At 42.6% G+C, this 18,235-nt stretch overlaps 1 protein-coding gene across 9 annotated transcripts; it reads right to left on the bottom strand.

Annotated features, from left to right (window-relative positions):
• Window positions 1–108: 108 nt before the first annotated feature.
• Window positions 109–17,338, bottom strand: NUB1 (negative regulator of ubiquitin like proteins 1). Of its 9 annotated transcripts, XM_065629626.1 has the most exons (19): window positions 17,132–17,285; window positions 16,726–16,781; window positions 15,680–15,720; window positions 14,783–14,861; window positions 13,673–13,826; window positions 12,409–12,526; window positions 12,161–12,322; window positions 10,469–10,527; window positions 9,818–9,888; window positions 8,761–8,943; window positions 7,144–7,232; window positions 5,628–5,734; window positions 4,579–4,765; window positions 4,113–4,220; window positions 3,807–3,959; window positions 2,730–2,876; window positions 2,346–2,441; window positions 1,414–1,606; window positions 109–782 (listed from the first exon to the last, which is right to left on the bottom strand). In XM_065629626.1, the coding sequence occupies exons 5-19, from the start codon at window positions 13,675–13,677 to the stop codon at window positions 616–618; spliced, it is 1,845 nt and encodes a 614-aa protein (XP_065485698.1). In that variant the 5' UTR covers window positions 13,678–13,826; window positions 14,783–14,861; window positions 15,680–15,720; window positions 16,726–16,781; window positions 17,132–17,285; the 3' UTR covers window positions 109–615. The 9 variants fall into 9 exon arrangements, with proteins under 9 accessions (XP_065485698.1, XP_065485699.1, XP_065485704.1 ...); XM_065629627.1 differs by lacking the exon at window positions 16,726–16,781; XM_065629632.1 differs by lacking the exons at window positions 13,673–13,826; window positions 14,783–14,861.
• Window positions 17,339–18,235: the final 897 nt, after the last annotated feature.

Below are 18,235 nucleotides of genomic sequence, written 5' to 3'. Positions count from 1 at the left end.
AAAAGCAACACCAGTAGCTGGGTCGCGGGGTCTGACAGGACGCAGCCCGGCCAGGTCGTTCCTGCTGGTCTTAAACACCAAAGCACAGAAAAGACCCTGAAGAGCAGCAGCAGCACAGAGTTACCTTTATTGCCTGTGTAACACCCGCGTGAAGTGACAAGCAGAGCACAGTATAAATCCACGCACAACAGAGACGTAAATGACTCTTAGAAATCTTTCAGAAGAAAAGAACAGTTTGAGACCTCTATAACCTCATGAGCTATGTTTCTGATTTACAAACTTTTTTTTTTTAAAGCTGGTATTTTAAAATGGTATAGAAATGCTTCTTTACTCGAATACTAAGTGAATTAACTTAATTCACAATAAAAATATAGTTTAGTTCTATTAAATTTTCTTCTGAAAATAAATGCTTCTATATTTCTGCTATGACAATAAATTACAATGTATCACAAATGTAGGCTTTAAGCAGATTTATAAATAAGCAGGAATTAAGTGTTCCACCTAGAGTTTAACTGAATTCAAGGCATTTAGTAGGAGATAAGCTGAAGGTGCATTTGTAATCCAAACTCAATTTGTCAAGGAAAATACATGTAACTGAAGTAGATGTAATGGGATTTAATGCTGTGGTACTTGTATATAGGATAAGTATTCATGAATGATCTGTTCCTCTTCCTCCAGTGTTAAATCCAGGTAATCCTCTTCGTGTTCAGGAATATCCTCCAGGATTTCGTTGACAGCATCAGTCTCCATGTCTTCATCTGTTTGGGAACTAGAAGAAGCTTCTAACAAAGAAAAGCAGCAGTGAATTCAAAGCAGCTGGTACTTTGCCTCTTCCACCAGCGTGACCGATCTGCGAGTCTGTTACTGCAAAACTACCTCTTATTTAAAACAGCTCTGCAAAGGATATTGCAGGACGGCCTTCTTTTTCCTATTATTTAAAGCTGTGGGAAAGCCTTTAGTTGTACAACAGGGATCACTACAGCTCTGACAAATAACGGAAGAGAGAGAGCGTGTGCGCAAGTTTCCCCTTCACTAAATGGTGAGTATCACCTCCAGTTCAACCACGCAGGGGACACAAGGAAGGAGTATGTGGTCACAGCAGCTGGCTGCATAGCACAGATTTAGAATATACTTCCTAGTCATCAGAACCCAGATGTTAGCAAGCCAAAAAATCATCATTATCAGTGGCAGGTCCAGGGGACGTGCTCCAGCAACTCAGCACTTGCTTCTCTGAATGAGCACAGGCAGGGAGAGGTGGGTTGGTTTTTCAAGAGAACTGGTGCGAGTACAATGAGATCATAGAATCACAGACTCATTTCAGTTGGAAGAGACCCTCAAGATCATCATTGCTTAATTGTTGTGTACAAAAGCCAGCAAGAGAGTCTTTCCACTCCCCTCTGCAACGTTTCTTACCTGCAGACTCCGTAGGCGAGTCTTTGGATGAGGCTGATTCCTCTGATGGGCTGGACCCGTCTGGAGACGGTTGCAGTGAAGCAGGAAGAACTCCCCCGTAATGAGCAAGGGTTTGGGAAGCTACGTGGATGTTGCCTTTAAAGACCTTCAAAGCTTGCTCTGCCGCCTCCCGGCTGAAACCCATATACACCAGCTACAAGAAGGGGGGGGTGGGGAGCGAAATAAAAAATAAAAAAATCTGGAGAAATCCAAGCTCATCCGCACCAGGGTCTGACAGGAATCTGACAGTCATTCCTCTTGCACAGAGGCAAGCGCTGCATGCCAGGAATTCCTGGACACTGACTCTGGTTTACTGGAACAGTTAACAACAGGGCACTGACCTATTAAAGGAATGGGGATGTTGAGCAAAATCAAGAGCCTCCTGTTTAATATCAGACCAATTCTGTTTGTGTTTTTCAAAAGGAAACTTCAAAGCACTCCAGCGTATCAAGAGGGCGCATGTGCTATTTCCTTTTTCTAAGCAATACAGTTTTCTTGCGCGACATTGATTATGTAGCCGCACTAACCACTGAAGAGCTTTTCAGACGGCCTATGATGAGAAAGACACATTCCAACTCTCCCCTGTGCACTGCAGTGTTTAGAGACCCGAATTAATTTCTCATTTGGTGTCTTTTTTGGGCTAGAGCATTAGTGCACAGACTTCGATCCACATCCAGGCATGACAGGTTGGTGTAATGGGCAGGAAGATTTTATTTTAGCTTGAGTGGGACTTCACTGTGAAGAGCAGATGCCAGACAGTGGAAGTGCGACAGCTTGAGTGACATGGGTCAAAGAAAATGTGTACAGCTTTGCTCAAGGAAGATCTGGTGTGTTGAAAGCATAATTCAGAAACTAGACAACCAACTCCTAAGAAAGCAAAAGCTGTAACTTACTTGGTCAATACTTTCCTGGGAAACCTGAAACTGGTCCATGGCCACAGAATCATCGTCGTCATCTTCCAACAATAACTCTGGATTGTCAAGAATAAACTACAATAAAACAGAGAGGAGTCAGAATAGAGCAACAGAAATATAATAGTCCTCCTTATGGAAATGTATTTAGCCCAACAGTTGATTTAAGCAAACCTCAGCCAACTTAAATGATATTTGATTCACTGTGTCAGGAAGTGGAAGTTCAGTCATTACCGATCAGAAGAGGTTGCTATGAACTAACAAATACAGACTATAGAAAATAAGAATCTGCTACATAATAAACCACAAAAAAGCAAACAACTTTTTTTTTTTTGTACGAAAGTACTACTCCTGAAAATCACTTACCTTAAAGGCTTGGTCCAGGTTTCCTTGTGTATTATGAAGAGCAACTTGAGCAGCTCTCTCTGGGTAGCCCATACTTTTCAAGGTGTTTATATCCTCCTGTCGCTGCCGCCTTTTAGCTCTCTCCTCCCTCCTGATCTGTGCCTTTTCCTGCAAGAACACAGCCATGACAGAGCTCACCGTGCAGGGGAATGCTTCACCCTCCCCCATGCGCATATGGGGTTTCTGGATTTACTTCTTTGAGTTTGGAGCTCTTGAGGAAAAGAGACTTTTTCTTTTTAAATACAGACTGTGCTGCCAGACAGTCATTACTAAATAAAGTTGCATTTCCATGTTGCCATACTCCCGCTCTGCAGTCTCTGCAGATCGGATCTTACGCTGTCGCAGCTATTTTAGGCCCTGTGTGGTAAGTGACAAACCCATTTGGCAGATGGGCCTGTAGACAAGACTTGCCAAGGACATACAGCCAGAACTGGGCACAGAACCAAGGAGTTCTGATCAGCCCTTCTCTCAGCCAGTTGACTTTTCCATCCACATTTCACTGTCTGAAGTCTAAAAGTGCCACCTCAGCTTACCAAATGCAACTTTGGGCACTTCAGATCTGGGCAACGCTGTCTGCACTTTAGCCCAAAAAAGTCCTTCTCTCCTCCTGGATCTTCCAAGTCCAAAGCCATTAATACAGTCTAGCTTGATGGTTACCCTCATAGCACTTTACTGTGCAGCCTCTCATCTTCCAGAGCAGCCAAGCCCAGAAGTGACAGCTTGATTACTGTGTTTTTGTTCCCATATGTAGCATTGCTGACTAGCAAACACTGGTGCAAAGTCCTCCTGTGCACTCTTTGGCTCTTTGTCTTTGGCTCTCTGATCCCACCTCTTTTGGGACAGAGCTTCCCTCGTTGTATTAAGGTTTGGTTTCAAACTTGTGGCAACAGATGTCAAACTCTTAATTACACTAACAATGCCCAAGCAGGATAATCAAAGTCCTTAATTTAGCACTACGATGCACTAGTCACACAAAACATGATCTTAAGGACACCCTAATTAATATGATCCTGATTTAATACTCTCACCGCACCGTACCTCTCTCCTGTTGGTGATGAGATTGGCAGCGTGCTCCACGTTCCCCTGGCACGCTCGCAGGGCAAGGCGAGCTTCCTGTTCGGAGAATCCCAGGAGTGACAGGCGATCAACTTTATCAGGATCTATGGACAGCTCTTTATATAAACAAGATGCCTGTACAGAAAAGGAACAAAATGATACTACTTACACTGTTGCTTGAACATACAAACAAAATTTTTCTGAGCAAGCAAAGGACAGGTGCAAGGCAGAGCCCAAACACAAGAGCTACTGTGAACAACTCAAAAGTCATACCTAGCGGTGCCTTACCTTCTGAATATACTCAGCAGCCTCCTTTTCTCTGCCACTGTGATAGTGTCCTATCCCTTGGAGGAGGTAAAGCCGTAGAAATAAAACCTTCTCGCGACCATAGCTTCCCTAAAGAATTGTTTAAACAAGGGGGAGGCATGTGGTTAAAAGCATATGGTACAACATCACCTCATTATCAATAGAATGCTTTACCCACTTAAAGAAGACACAGTCACTATTATGTGACACGCAGATAAAGTATTGCATCTAAAACACTGATGATGTCTGTGCATATAAATGCACGTTTACCACAACCTTTTTGTCAAGTCCAGTGCTTTCACTATGCTGACAATTACAAAACTACATTACAGGCTAAGGAGACACGAGAAAACTTTGAACTTCTAAAAGTCAATGTTGTAATACTTGAACAATAACTGAATACATGAAGGAAAAGAAGGGCACTGTAATTAAATCAAAACCGGCATACTTTGATATCAATCAGCCTTTCATGGTTCTCCCCATAGCACCTCTGGAAGCATCTGTGTGCTGTGGACAGTTTTTTCTCGGCATCGTCCAGGCAGTCCAGCTGCTCCAGGCGAAAGTAGCACCACACTATGTCCAGCTGCAGCACCGCATAATTATCAACGGTGTTCAGCAGTTCTGTGCTGCACTCACTGGAAAATAAAACAATTACTGGTTTTCTGGGAGGGGTTGTTTATTTTTTGCCACATCCTTTTTAACATTAATGAAACAACATGCTAGAAGTATGCAAACTCACATATTTGAGAAAGCACAGGCTTCATATTTGAGGTAACAAACTGAGGTCAGCGGAACTGTAATAAAGCACTGATCTCCCATCACATTCACTAATACATGGGGCACCAATGACGACACTATGTCTCAAAGAATTACAGTAGAAACTCATTTTGTTACTTTTCAAGACAACATCTCTTTAAAAGCAGACTGGAATTTAACCCTGTGTAATCTTTGAGAGGACAGAGATCAACTGTTTTCCATAGTGCACGTGAACATGCCGAGTTCTGTGCCAGTCTCCTCGCATGTGCACACAGACGAGAAACAGATGGGACAATATTACTTTCGGGGATCTCTGAAGAGCAGTTTAGGGCTCTGGCTGCTGACAGGAAACTCGTTTACCTGCAGAAACCCTGGTATGGTCACTGACCTCAGCTATCTGCTCCACCTTTTACAAGAAATTATCACTTCAGAGAAGCAATTGCAACTGAGTACCCGTAACTGTCTCTCAAGCTAATGCAATTTATAGCCTAGTACGAGAATATTGACAGTTTGTGTTGGTATGAAAGATTAAATTGCCCAGTGGCAGTATCTGTTTCAGCTGTTTTACATGAAGCCACCTGTCACTGCACGTCAGAGCCTTTGCTGTTTCCCATCTGCAGAGGGAGGGGGTGAAGTAACCCCAGAAAAACAGTCCCTGATGATATGCACAGGTGGAGCTAATGCTGTTCCTGTATTCAGTTGACAGTAAAGAGAGACACAAGGACTTAAAAAGGCTCTTACCAGAAGTGTTTATCTGCATCCAACAAATATGGCAGCGCTATTTCATATTCTTTCTTCTTCATCAATGCTCTGCCCTTCTCATGATAACCCATTGCCAGCACAAGTGCCTAGAAAAACAGATTGAGGCTTTTTTTACATCTCTCGAACTCACTTTTATAACTAAAAAGAAATATCTAGCTAATCCATTAAGAGCCCTTGTTCTTCCTAGAAAAATACTATTGTACGAGTTCTGTAAAAGCAGTACTATTTCATATCACTTCACATTTTTCTCTCATCTGCTACTGTTAAAATTTTGTCTAATTAAAAGCAACAAATGCTACTGACACATGAAATGTGGCACCAAGTTTATTTTAAGAATGCAACCCTAGACAGATTTTCAATGATGACTGACAAAGAGCTAAGCATTTTTCTGGGTGCTACACTTCCTAACAGCATCAAATTTGTTTTGCTTTGCTATCACAACTATCTTGTAAAAATCTAATGATTCACCTCCTACAAAACCTCAGAATTGAAAATTAAATTTTGAATGTGACCAGAAAACACTCTAGTTCCTGCAGTATGATAAATGGAAATGTAAATAGCATTTCTGGATAGAAACAACCTGCAATATTTCCTCTCACCCATGTTCAATACTGATGAAATCTTGTGCACTTGAACATTTGACGCTTTAACTCTTCAGGTGAATTACTGCTTTCAGCACTTTACCAGAGGAGCGTGCATTGTGAGACGGGACAGTTGTTATTCCGATCATCCAGATACTCCAGATGATGCAGAAAACACCATTTACCTCAGAAGAGGCTGGAGCAGCAGTTTGCATGTGTTGGGGCCTGCTCATTTCTTCCCAAGGTATTTTTTTCTTCTTTATCAGGTATAATTCCGAGTACTTGTAAAGATTTTTATTTATCTTCAGAAAATCCAGCAGTCTTAAAAGATAAATGCTACCACTATTCTCCCACCTCAGCAGCCAACATCAGGTACGTTGCTTCTACTGTAATTCAATGCACGCACCCAGCCAAAGGTGTTTTCAGATGAGAACGTGGAACTTTCTTGAATGGTGAACAGATTTGAGAGGGGTCACAGTACAAAAGATCTCAAAACTATTTTAAAAGAGTCAAATTTTGAGGCTCAGGGAGGTTCTAACTCAGGCCTAACAAACAAGTTATTTTCACGTTCTTCTGGGACATTCAATGTTCAAAATAGGTGCTAGGATATAACAAACTAAAAGTTCATCTCAAAACACAAAAATAAGATATGAAGCACACAGGGGTCGTCAGTGCAAGACAAGACCTGCAATTAGATCAGCAACCAGAGGTCTGTCTCCAGATGACTGAACTATTTCCCACTGTAGAGTTCCACTGCAATTTTATTTCAAAATTATTTCTATTAAGCAAACATCTACTGGACCCAGGGTTATACCCCCAAAAATTCTGACTGCATTCCAATTCCATATTGAAATGTTTCGTGAACCAAGCTTTAAAAAGTTGCCTTAGTACCTTTGTAAGATACTTTTACCTACTTTTTTGGCTTGAGGAGGAATCTCAATTGACCTTCCAGTCTGATTAGCTATGTCTAGATATGGAACAGAATCTGGATCCAAGTACTCCTCTAAAAGATAAGAAAAAACAATTTAAATTTTAAGGACCACCTTCAACAGAGTATCTCTGCTGTTCTAAGATTATGTCAGTAAGCGCATGTTTAAACAAAAAAAGCAAACAGACAACAAAAAATCAGGATTACATAGAAAGGCTGTATCTGTATTTTTCTGGACATACCTACCAATGATGGCCCTGATCAGGCAAACATGAGGAACTTCTAGAAAAGTCACTAAGGAAAAGGCCCTGTTCATCTAGAAGTTTACACACAACATTAAAAGTTACATGAATTGTAAATAATTTTTAGCAGAAGATAAAACACCTACATTTTACACAATATAACATTTGAAATGCTTTATCAAATAAAGCATAGAATATAAAGAAAAACCTACACAACTGAGCACAGTTGATAAAACTGAAAAAAAAAAAATACAGCTCAGTATTTTGCTTTTCCCACATCTTTAATGCTTATAACCAAACTATCAATTTTGTTTTCACTTCCACCTGATTTTACATGAAAAGATGCTTTTCTTGTAAACAAAAGACAGTTAAGCAGGAGTTTGCTGAGATTAAAAGCTTCTGCCCTGCAATCTTTCTCAGATGAAACAAAGAGAGTTGTTAGATCCTTTCTACCATTCACACAGAGCCTGCAGCCTGTGAGCCCATCATAGACTCCATTCTGTACTCTGGTTTTGTGCTATAACTGACAGTTAGTGGTAAATACCTTATAGAGGCCCCATCCAGGATTCAAGGTCTGGGGTCTAAATTACCCCTTAAATCCATAAAAGGAATCACTTGTTTCACTGGTTCAAAATCTGGTATTATAGTAAGAAACAGGCTGTCACTGACCGTTAAAAGCAGCTTTGTTCAGGTATTTTTGCGTTTGGCAGGAGTTCACTACATACTCAGAGTTCCTTGTTTGTGGATTTTTGAAACAATAAAATAGAGAAGTGACTTAAACTCATCATCTAGCAATGCAATTCACAAACACAACCTCATTTTGAAGAATTATTACTGTTACATTGACTATATCCCTTTAACTTAATCCACAGTTGCCAGCAATCAACATCAAACGCCATGAGAACAGAACAGCCACGTGACAGATGAGAGTGACAAGCGACCTGTTCTGCACAATGAAATTATGGTTACTCACAGCCACAGTGGAGGTGAACTACAAAAAAGTGTTTAATGACTTTTAATACATTATTCTACAATAAATTTAAGGCCTGTTCTCAAGAGTCGTCAGTCCCTTAACTGTCAAGGGCCAATTAAATAACAATTGATTCATATTATATCCTTCTCAAAGTGCAAAATGTTTTCTAGCATTCTAGCTGTGTAAAAAGAGTTGAAGAAGTTTTAGTCAAAATCCAGTTTTGAAGTAGGGAGAAACCTAGAAATCTGTCAACTGAAATCCAGTCAAGGTACAGGTACTCTTCTATGCTCAAAGTCTAGTGAGAAGATATTTTTTGATGTGCAAGAATTAACGAACACCCATCTTCCCCCATCCTGCAAAAAAAAAAACCCCAAACAAGCCCTCTTACCTCTCTCTGCTAGAATTTCCAAACCCTTCTTAGTTCTTTGCATCTTGTCATTTATTTCTTTTTCTTTCTTGCATTGAAGTTCTTCTTCCTGAACTCTTCTTTTAGTTTCCTCATCGCTCTGTTCCAGTTGAAGTACCATCACTTTTGCATTGTGTGTTACACCCTGGTCTTCAAGGGTTTTGCCTGCAAAATCGAGTATGATAAATACAATCCAGATGCTCCTATTTGTGAAGAGAGACTGTTTGACACTGTACTGGCACTGGGTGGGGGGAAACAACACCCACAAACAAAACAATCTGAACAGCCCATGCCTTACACATACTGTACTGAAGAACTACAGTAATTATTAGAAATACAGTAATTACTAGACTCAAGAACTCAATCAAAACCCCTGCCAATTACGGACACAGTCAGCAGAAACTCAGAAATGAGGATCAGACTTGCACCTTACAGTGCTTTTAAAACGATTAGTATGTTTCTTTGCTTGCTTTTTTTCATAACATTTTTAAAAATACGATTGTTTCTATTTCAGTTAATCAATTTTCAGAGAAAAACTGGAATAACAACATGTCCAGGATCAACAGTACCAGGACAGAGGAGCTGGGAATTGAATCTGAGTTCCTTTTGTCACTTCCACGGCTCTAATTCTGACATATTCTAAGGGAAATAAGTAAGTCAGATGCTCAGGCCATCAATAAAGAGGAAGCTGCTGTCATCACTTCCCACATGTCTGACAAGTAGAACGTGTAAAACATTACAAGAAGTTTTTGAATGTGCTGTTATACAATATGGGTTTTGAGGAAATTTAGGGTTTCTCTCAAACATGTATTTTCAGTGTTTCAGCACTTGAAAAATGGATGTTCGACATTTATTACAGGATTCCTATTATTGCTTTAACTCTAAGAATTTTGATCACTATAATTTATTACATTTCCTGCAGAGCAGAACCTGACAAATACAACTGCTATTCCTTGGGAATTTCTGAGTTGCAAGAAACTTTTCTTTGGAGAATCAGTAAACTAGAAAATTATCATTAAAGTATACTTGAGATACATACCCAGGTCAAGCTGCTTCTTGTTTATGATTATTTTGATAGCATTCTCTTTTAATGCATGTTCCTGTGCTATCCTGTGAAATAAATCATTTCATCCATGAATATGAATATGTGAGGCTATATACATTGCTGTTAGAATAGCAATAAAACTTAAAAATGAATATGCTCATAACTGGTTTAAACTTTTGCTACAAAAGGCTGCTAGAAGTAAAATAACATCATCAGAAAGCTTTGTAATCCATACAGGGAAAATCTGGGATACAGAAAGGGAAAAAGCAAAACAGACAGAAAAGGATCTGGTTTTATTAGGTGTAAAAGCACAAAGGGAAGAGAAGTTAATGTTGACACTTCAGAAGACATGTCTAGTTACAGATCTGGAACACCAATCACTGGTGACGTCTCAGGTACTTGCTGGGGATTTACAGGGAAGTACCCTCTTCCACAGTTGAAACTTTCCCATTTTGTACCTGTTAAACCACAGCTTCTTACGTGAAGAAGTGGCCCACACGGACACTGGACATCCTGTTCAGACACACTGAACACACATGCTAAAAAAAGCTTAATTGCACCAATACTGCTCTGTTTGTCCTCTTTTTAGTACTGTGTGACAGTATGTTGTCCCATTAGAGAGGAACCAAGGGTGATTACACTTACTGTGATCTGAGCTCCTTGCCTGTGATGAACAGGTTCGTTTCCAGTGGGATTTTTCTGCTCTGTAGTAATTATATCGCACAGGGAAAAGGATGAAAGGAAAGAAACATGGCCTCAAGATACTTTGGACATTTTCTTAACTAATTGTTTGACAACAAGTAAAATTTCTTTTTCAAATTGTAATCATGTTAACAGAGTTATGGCTGGGCATACGTACTAGCAATTTCTGTGTAAGGAACCTTGTACTTGCTTTACAGTGATAAAAATAAGCATTATAACAGCAGAAGATTCAGAATTAGATAAATCTAAACTCAGAATCAAACAATTTAAACTCACTAATTTAATTATGCGCTTCCAATCTTAACTCTGGTTTCTAATTATGTCACCCACCTGTGACTGGCTAAGTTCTGATTAATTCCTACTGGTGTCTCTGGTCTCAGATTAGATAAACTGGAATTTTAAATTAATTAATTCCCTTATGCCCAGTAGCATTATAAAGAGGAATTATGAAACTATTTGTTTGTTTTAACTGTAAGGCAATCACTTAATACCCTCTACCCTTTAGCCCATCACATTCCCTGGTAATTATTTTTCACTACAGGAGAGGGAATAATTATGATTATGTGTTTTTGCAAATATTCAGTTAAAAAAAAAAAAAAATCCTTCTGAAGTATAGGTTTCCATCTAAGATCTTCTAGAAAAAAAAAAATGCACTTTTCCAGAGTGAACATTCACTTCTGTTGCCAGTGACTACAACCTTTAAACGCCCCTAAATAAAGAAGTTCTCTTTCACTGTTCTCAGAGTGGATGAAGACGCACTGCATTGAGGAAGATGCTGCTCCTGCAGATCAAAACCAAGGAGTGATTTGAGACGGTTGCTGTGTTTGCTACAGACTGTTTTTAAGGGGGAAATATTCCCAGGTAAGAGGCACTGTGTTAATAAGAACCTAACCAAGCGTCCAGTTCTATTTTTGTGAAGCTTTAGGAGCCTTTAGAACAGACGAGTACACCATCACAACAGAAAATCCTGCTTCTCGTTTCTAAGTTCAGATATAGGACATACTTTAAAATAGGTAATTTTAGCTGGCTGCCTGGGCTGGAATAGTTACACAAAGATAATGTCATCACTGAAAGAACATTGCCATGGTTAAAAGCTAAAGGAATTATTTTCAATGTCATCAACCACCCATGGCCTAAGACAACATCAAGTTCAAGTTGCTTACTGCACTTAAAGAGAATTTTCTTAAAATTAAAGCTGTCAGTTAAAGAAATGCTATGGTAATACAGTGGTATTCACATGCTAACTCAATTTTAGGCATTCTGCAGCTGAAAAAAATACATCTGCTCTTTACTGCTAATAGGAACAGTTACATCAGAAGGAATCAAACTGAACTAGATAGGCACTTAAATCTAATTTACTTTTGTTAACTGAAAGATAATTTATTATTAAATCCTAAAGGAAAGGCAATTACACATTATATTCCTCTGCCATGATATTCCCACATGCCTGGGAAACTGAAATATACCTCCATATGTCCTCCTCCCCCCATATTTTATACACCTAACACAGATCTCTCATACGAAAGACCTGAAAAAGTTGAAGAACTGAAAATATTTGCATTAGATACATATCTAGGACTCCAAAAGCCATCAAAGTAAAGCTACTTATCCCGACTTTTCTGCAACGTCACTTACTTTTCTACGAGGCAGATATATATCAAGTCTCGCAATTCCAGTCACTTTAAAATTTTCATTTCCTGTTCCACGCTCAATTGCTTTACACCGTATTTCTTCAAGCATATTCTCTGTATCATTCTCATTGATATTCAGCTTGGATGAATATTTTTGTACAAGCTCCTAAGAAAACAGCAAGAAAAACTGGGAAAATGCACCAGCAGTATAACGTGGAAGATGCATCACATCAACTCCGAGAGAATATTTACCTTCATCTCTTCACCAGCTTCTTTTTTTTCATTTGTATACGGTGGTTTCCACAGCTGAATTTTGTCCTCTCTTAAGCAACTTGTCAGTTTTGCTATTAAATACTTCTTTTGTGCCATTCTTTAAAAAAAAAAAAACAACAAAGCACGCAATTAGTAGGGAAAAGGAAGAAAAATAATGTTTTAATATAGTTTTCCTCTACTGAGATACTGAACTTTTTCAAGAAATCTAAGTGACATCTTGGAATTCTGCAAAAGAAGTTGAATACAGAATGCATTCCATGCATTTTGGTCAGGATGGGAACCTGAGTCCAAACCATTGTAAAAACCTGGAAGTGGGGTGAAGCCTGGATTGGAGCTGGGATAATTCCTTGCTGTTTCAAGAGAAACTAAACCTCTTCCTAACTCCTCACGTGAGCTGGAATTGCAGAAGGTGCCAATTCATCAAAATCCACGATTCAGTTCTGCCCTGGACAGGATGGCTCAACCCAATCCCCCTATAAAATGTGTCCTTGTGGTACCTCTGCCTTCCTGTTTCTCCCACTTCTGGACTTTAACAGCCTTTCTACACCAGTGGATGGTTGAACACAAATTATTAACCCTCTTTGGGAGGACAGAAAAGAAGTGTTAAGAGAGAACATCTCAGAACAACAAGCTCCACCATAAAAAGGACAACAGGAAGAGCTTCTTCAAATACATGGCAGATAAAACTAACACCAGAGGCAATGTAGGCCCACTGATGAACGGGGTGGGTGCCCTGGTAACAGAAGATACAGAGAAGGCAGAATTACTGAATGCCGCCTTTGTCTCTGTCTACTCTGCCGGAGGCTGTCCTGAGGAGCCCCGTACCCCTGAGGCCCCAGAGGAAGGCAGGGTGATGGAGGAGTTTGCCTTGGTTGATGAGGACTGGGTTAGGGACCACTTAAGCAATCTGGACATCCATAAATCCATGGGTCCAGATGGGATGCACCCGCGGGTGCTGAGGGAGCTGGCTGAAGTCATTGCTGGACCGCTCTCCATCATCTTTGCCAAGTCTTGGGAAACGGGAGAGGTACCTGAGGACTGGAGGAAAGCAAATGTCACTCCGGTCTTCAAAAAGGGCAAGAAGGAGGACCCGGGCAACTATAGACCGGTCAGCCTCACCTCCATCCCTGGGAAAGTGATGGAACACCTTATCCTCGGTGCCATCTTAAGACATATCAAGGATAAGAGGGTCATCAGGGACAGTCAACATGGCTTCACCAAGGGGAAGTCGTGTTTGACCAACCTCATAGCCTTGGTGGATTGACGATGGCAGAGCAGTGGCTGTGGTCTACCTTGACTTCAGCAAAGCATTTGACACCATCTCCCACAGCATCCTCACGGCAAAACTGAGGAAGTGTGGACTGGATGATCGGGTAGTGAGGTGGACTGCAAACTGGCTGAAGGAGAGAAGCCAGAGAGTCGTGGTCAATGGGGCGGAATCTGGTTGGAGGCCTGTATCTAGTGGAGTGCCTCAAGGGTCAGTTCTGGGACCAATACTATTCAATATATTCATCAATGACTTGGATGAGGGAATTGAGTGTACTATCAGCAAGTTTGCTGATGACACCAAGCTGGGAGGAGTGGCTGACACGCCAGAAGGCTGTGCTGCCATCCAGCGAGATCCGGACAGGCTGGAGAGTTGGGTGGGGAAAAATTTAATGAAATATAACAAGGGAAAATGTAGAGTCTTGCATCTGGGCAGGAACAACCCCAGGTTCCAGTATAGGTTGGGGAATGACCTATTAGAGAGCAGTGTAGGGGAAAGGGACCTGGGGGTCCTGGTGGACAGCAGGATGACCATGAGCCAGCACTGGGCCCTTGTGGCCAAGAAGGCCAATGGCATCCTGGGGTGTATTAGAAGGGGGGTGGTTAATAGGTCGAGAGAGGTTCTCCTTCCCCTCTACTCTGCCCTGGTGAGACCTCATCTGGAATATTGTGTCCAGTTCTGGGCCCCTCAGTTCAGGAAGGATAGGGAACTGCTGGAGAGAGTCCAGTGCAGGGCCACAAAGATGATTAAGGGAGTGGAGCATCTCCCTTATGAGGAAAGGCTGAGGGAGCTGGGTCTCTTTAGCTTGGAGAAGAGGAGACTGAGGGGTGACCTCATCAATGTCTATAAATATATAAAGGGTGGGTGTCACGAGGATGGAGCCAGGCTCTTCTCGGTGACAACCAACAGTAAGACAAGGGGTAATGGGTTCAAGCTGGAACACAAGAGGTTCCACTTAAATTTGAGAAGAAACTTCTTCTCAGTGAGGGTGACGGAACACTGGAACAGGCTGCCCAGGGAGGTTGTGGATTCTCCTTCTCTGGAGACATTCAAAACCCGCCTGGACGCCTTCCTGTGTAACCTCACCTAGGTGTTCCTGCCCTGGCAGGAGGATTGGACTAGACGATCTTTCGAGGTCCCTTCCAATCCCTAACATTCTGTGATTCTGTGAAAAAGATCATAAAGTAAAGACCATAAAGTGCAGAGGCTGAGATCAGAGAAGATGTGCACTGTAAATCTGCACCAGGCATTAAATACCCATCACTGGAGAGAAGGTGACAGTGGGGTAAGAGTTTAAGCTGAATACATCACCAGAAGTTATACTCATTCAGCTCAGATAAAGTAACAACCAGTGAATCAACATGCTCATGAAAAAAACAACACCCCCCGCCCCCCAAAAACCACCAACAAAACCCAACCAAATAACAAAAAACACAAAACAAACAACAACAAAAAAACCACAAAAAAAACCCCCAAATCCCTCAAACAAACAAAAAAACCACCCAAACCAACCAAACAAAAAAACCTCAAACCAAACAAAAAACCCCACAAGAAGCAGGGAAGGCAGACAGAGGGCAAGCAAAGGCAGATGCAGGACCTCAACGGGTGAAAAAAACCCAAAGAAATTCTTAATATAAGTGCACATTAAAGCATGGGAGACTTTTGGCTCTTGGACACTGGGATTCATATGGGAAAAGATGTCCTTTAATTTATGCAGAAAAGCATTTAAGATGTTGGCATTTGCACGCTAAGGTTGGCATTGAAATTTGATTGATCAGTTTCACTTTCAGAGTGGTTTCATTTTCTCATTCTTGTTTATTAGCACATCGCTCTCAGGAGAAAAAAGGGACAGAAAAGAAGAATCCAACATTTCTATCCATTCTTCCAGTCTCAAAGACTGTTCCTCGCTCAGACAAACACGATTTGAGAGCAAAAAAACGCAGGCAAACATCGACGTGTGGTAAGTTTACTGGTTAACCTTACCTCAATTCCAGCTTTAGTGAGCTACAAAGAATCTCTGAACGCTGAAAAGACAGTAGTCTCTTGTAAAGAGAAGCCAGAAGGATTAAACGAGCGAGTGAACAGTTTAACAATCCTTCCTGATCGCTAGAATTTGCATAGTCCAAAGTAGGAGAGACAACCATGCACCCTTTTTCTTACTGGGATGAGGTGGTTGTTATTATTTTAGGGACAAGCCAAAACATGTCATTTACAAAACAGAAAGTAACAAACATGCTCAATTTTCAAAAGATTACATTGAAGTTATTAATGCAGCTTTCCCCCTTTTCAAAATGTGCCAGGCAATTCTCATGAACAACCTGGAACCACCGTTTTCCCACTTTTAGGTTACACTAAAGAACCATTTTACAGCTATAATTCTACTTAACATTAAGGTGAGGAACAAAGAGATATCCATGGCTTTGGAACATCAAGGTAAAAGTCTAAAATTTCAACTACACGTAAGACTATGAATTGTTAATATAAGTAGCATTTATAAACCAGTTATTCATCTTTTAATCAACAATATTTAATGTTTTCTTAAGTTTGTGATTTCTTACTAAGTTATTAAAACAGAAAACACCACTGGAGTCCCCAGTTAAACTTACTGTTTCCAACCCTCTAATAAAAAAAATACGAACACAAAAGCTGTCATTCTATATGTCACATTTCTAACATTTATCATAAATTCCTATTTCACCATAACGAGATCCCTTAATAAAAACATTTATGACTTTTCCACCAGTCAACACGACAACCGCTCCTGACAGGGTTTCACTTTCATTAAGAGTTCAAAGGGACTTTCTCAAAACTAATTTGAGTGAACGACCAGGGGTGTTTCCCAACGGCCACTCAGAATGCAAGACTGAGCTTTTGTAACTAAAACGTCACCCTCTAAAGCCTTATGATATGACACAAAACAATTACAGAGAGCCAAATTTTTGACGGAAGGCACAGAGGATTCTCAGGAAAAAAAAAAAAAAAAAAAGCAACATGCATTAATTTTTCGTAAAGACAAGGAGGAAAGCTACCTGGTGAACTGTGGTTGACCCCTCGGTGGCGCAGGGAGGGTAAGAGAAGCCGCGTTCTGTGCAAAACCCCGGGCCAGAAGCTCCATGAGAGGATGCAAACCCAGAGACTCCCAGCCTGGGGTGTCCTTAGGCACATCCAGCCCCTCACTTTCCACAATTAGGGATTCCGCCCAGCCCACCAGTGCCACCCGTGTCCCCGGTGGATTTTTAGCTCGGCCACGAAGCCGCCGCCCTTCCCAGGGCCCTCCCTGACCCCGGGCAGCGCCCGGGCAGCCGCAGCTCGGGCCTCCGGTGGTGGCGGCCGCGGCGCTGACGCATCCGGCCCGGCGGGAAACCCCAGCGCGGGGGGCGGCCCGGCCGAGCGGCCACCGCGGGCTCGGGGCTCCCGCCCACCTCGGACACCCACCTGCGCCTCGGGGCCCGGCCGGTCTGTGAGGGGAGCTCGGCAGCACGCAGCCGCTGCCCCGCACAAGCCCCTTCCCGGGGCCGCGCTCCCTCAGGCCCGACCAACGGCCCTGGCCGGCGAGGGGCGGGGCGAGTACAAGCCCCACCCCCCGTGGCGCTGCCGCGCGCTTACCTGCGCACCGGCCGCTCGCCTTCCGCGGGGCGGGGCCAAGAGGAGGTGGTGGGCGGGGCCTACGCGTGCGTCATATTGAGCGTCGGGGAGAGGCGGGTTCCTACGGACACCCAGAAGGCCCAGAGGAGTGACGTGAGCGCTCGTCACGTGGTTGAAGCCGCGCTCCGCCCGCCATGCTGGCGCCCTGCCCTCACTTGCAGGTGGGGTGCGCGCCGGTTTTCTGTCGCTCGGCGGCGGGTGCTGCTGTCCCCGTTCTAGATGAGGCTACACAGGGATGTTTAATGGCCCAGACTGGCTTGCTTGTCCCGTGCATCTGGAATATTGTGTCCAGTTCTGGGCCCCTCAGGTCAAGGACAGGGAACTGCTGGAGAGAGTCCAGCGCAAGATGCTGAAGGGAGTGGAGCATCTCCCGTGTGAGGAAAGGCTGAGGAGCTGGGGCTCTGGAGCTGGAGAAGAGGAGACTGAGGGGTGACCTCATTAATGTTTGTAAATACGTAAAGGGTGAGTGTCAGGAGGATGGAGCCAGGCTCTTCTTGGTGACAACCGATGATAGGACAAGAGGCAATGGGTGCAAACTGGAACACAGGAGGTTCCACTTAAATAGGAGAAGAAACTTCTTCATGGTGAGGGTGCCAGAGCCTGGAACAGGCTGCTCAGGAGGGTTGTGGAGTCTCCTTCTCTGCAGACATTCCAACCCGCCTGGACACCTTCCTGTGTAACCTCATCTGGGTGTTCCTGCTCCGTGGGGGGATTGGGCTGGATGAGCTTTCGAGGTCCCTTCCAACCCCTGACATTCTGTGACTCTGCGATGGGAGGTGTCCCCAAGGCACTTGGCTATCTGAGCGAGTTTCCCTTCCAGGAGGCTGGGCTCTGCTCATCTGTAGGCTGTTTGTGAGAGAAAGGGGCCTGAAATTGCTGTGTGTGCTGAGAGGG

Source organism: Caloenas nicobarica, chromosome 2 (assembly GCF_036013445.1).
Source record: "Caloenas nicobarica isolate bCalNic1 chromosome 2, bCalNic1.hap1, whole genome shotgun sequence".
Classification (NCBI taxonomy): domain Eukaryota; kingdom Metazoa; phylum Chordata; class Aves; order Columbiformes; family Columbidae; genus Caloenas; species Caloenas nicobarica.
The sequence above is the reverse complement of the archived record's forward strand: the minus strand, read 5'-3'. Positions and strand labels throughout refer to the sequence as shown.

What these genes read in the sequence shown, in the direction of transcription:
- NUB1 (XM_065629626.1), bottom strand. An exon ending in TTCCTCCTCAAGCCAAAAAA is followed by an intron (nt 5,735 to 7,143) that starts GTAGGTAAAAGT and finishes CTGTTTTTCTAG; the next exon opens with GCACTTGTGCTGGCAATGGG. An exon ending in AAAGGCTGATTGATATCAAA is followed by an intron (nt 4,221 to 4,578) that starts GTATGCCGGTTT and finishes ACAATTCTTTAG; the next exon opens with GGAAGCTATGGTCGCGAGAA.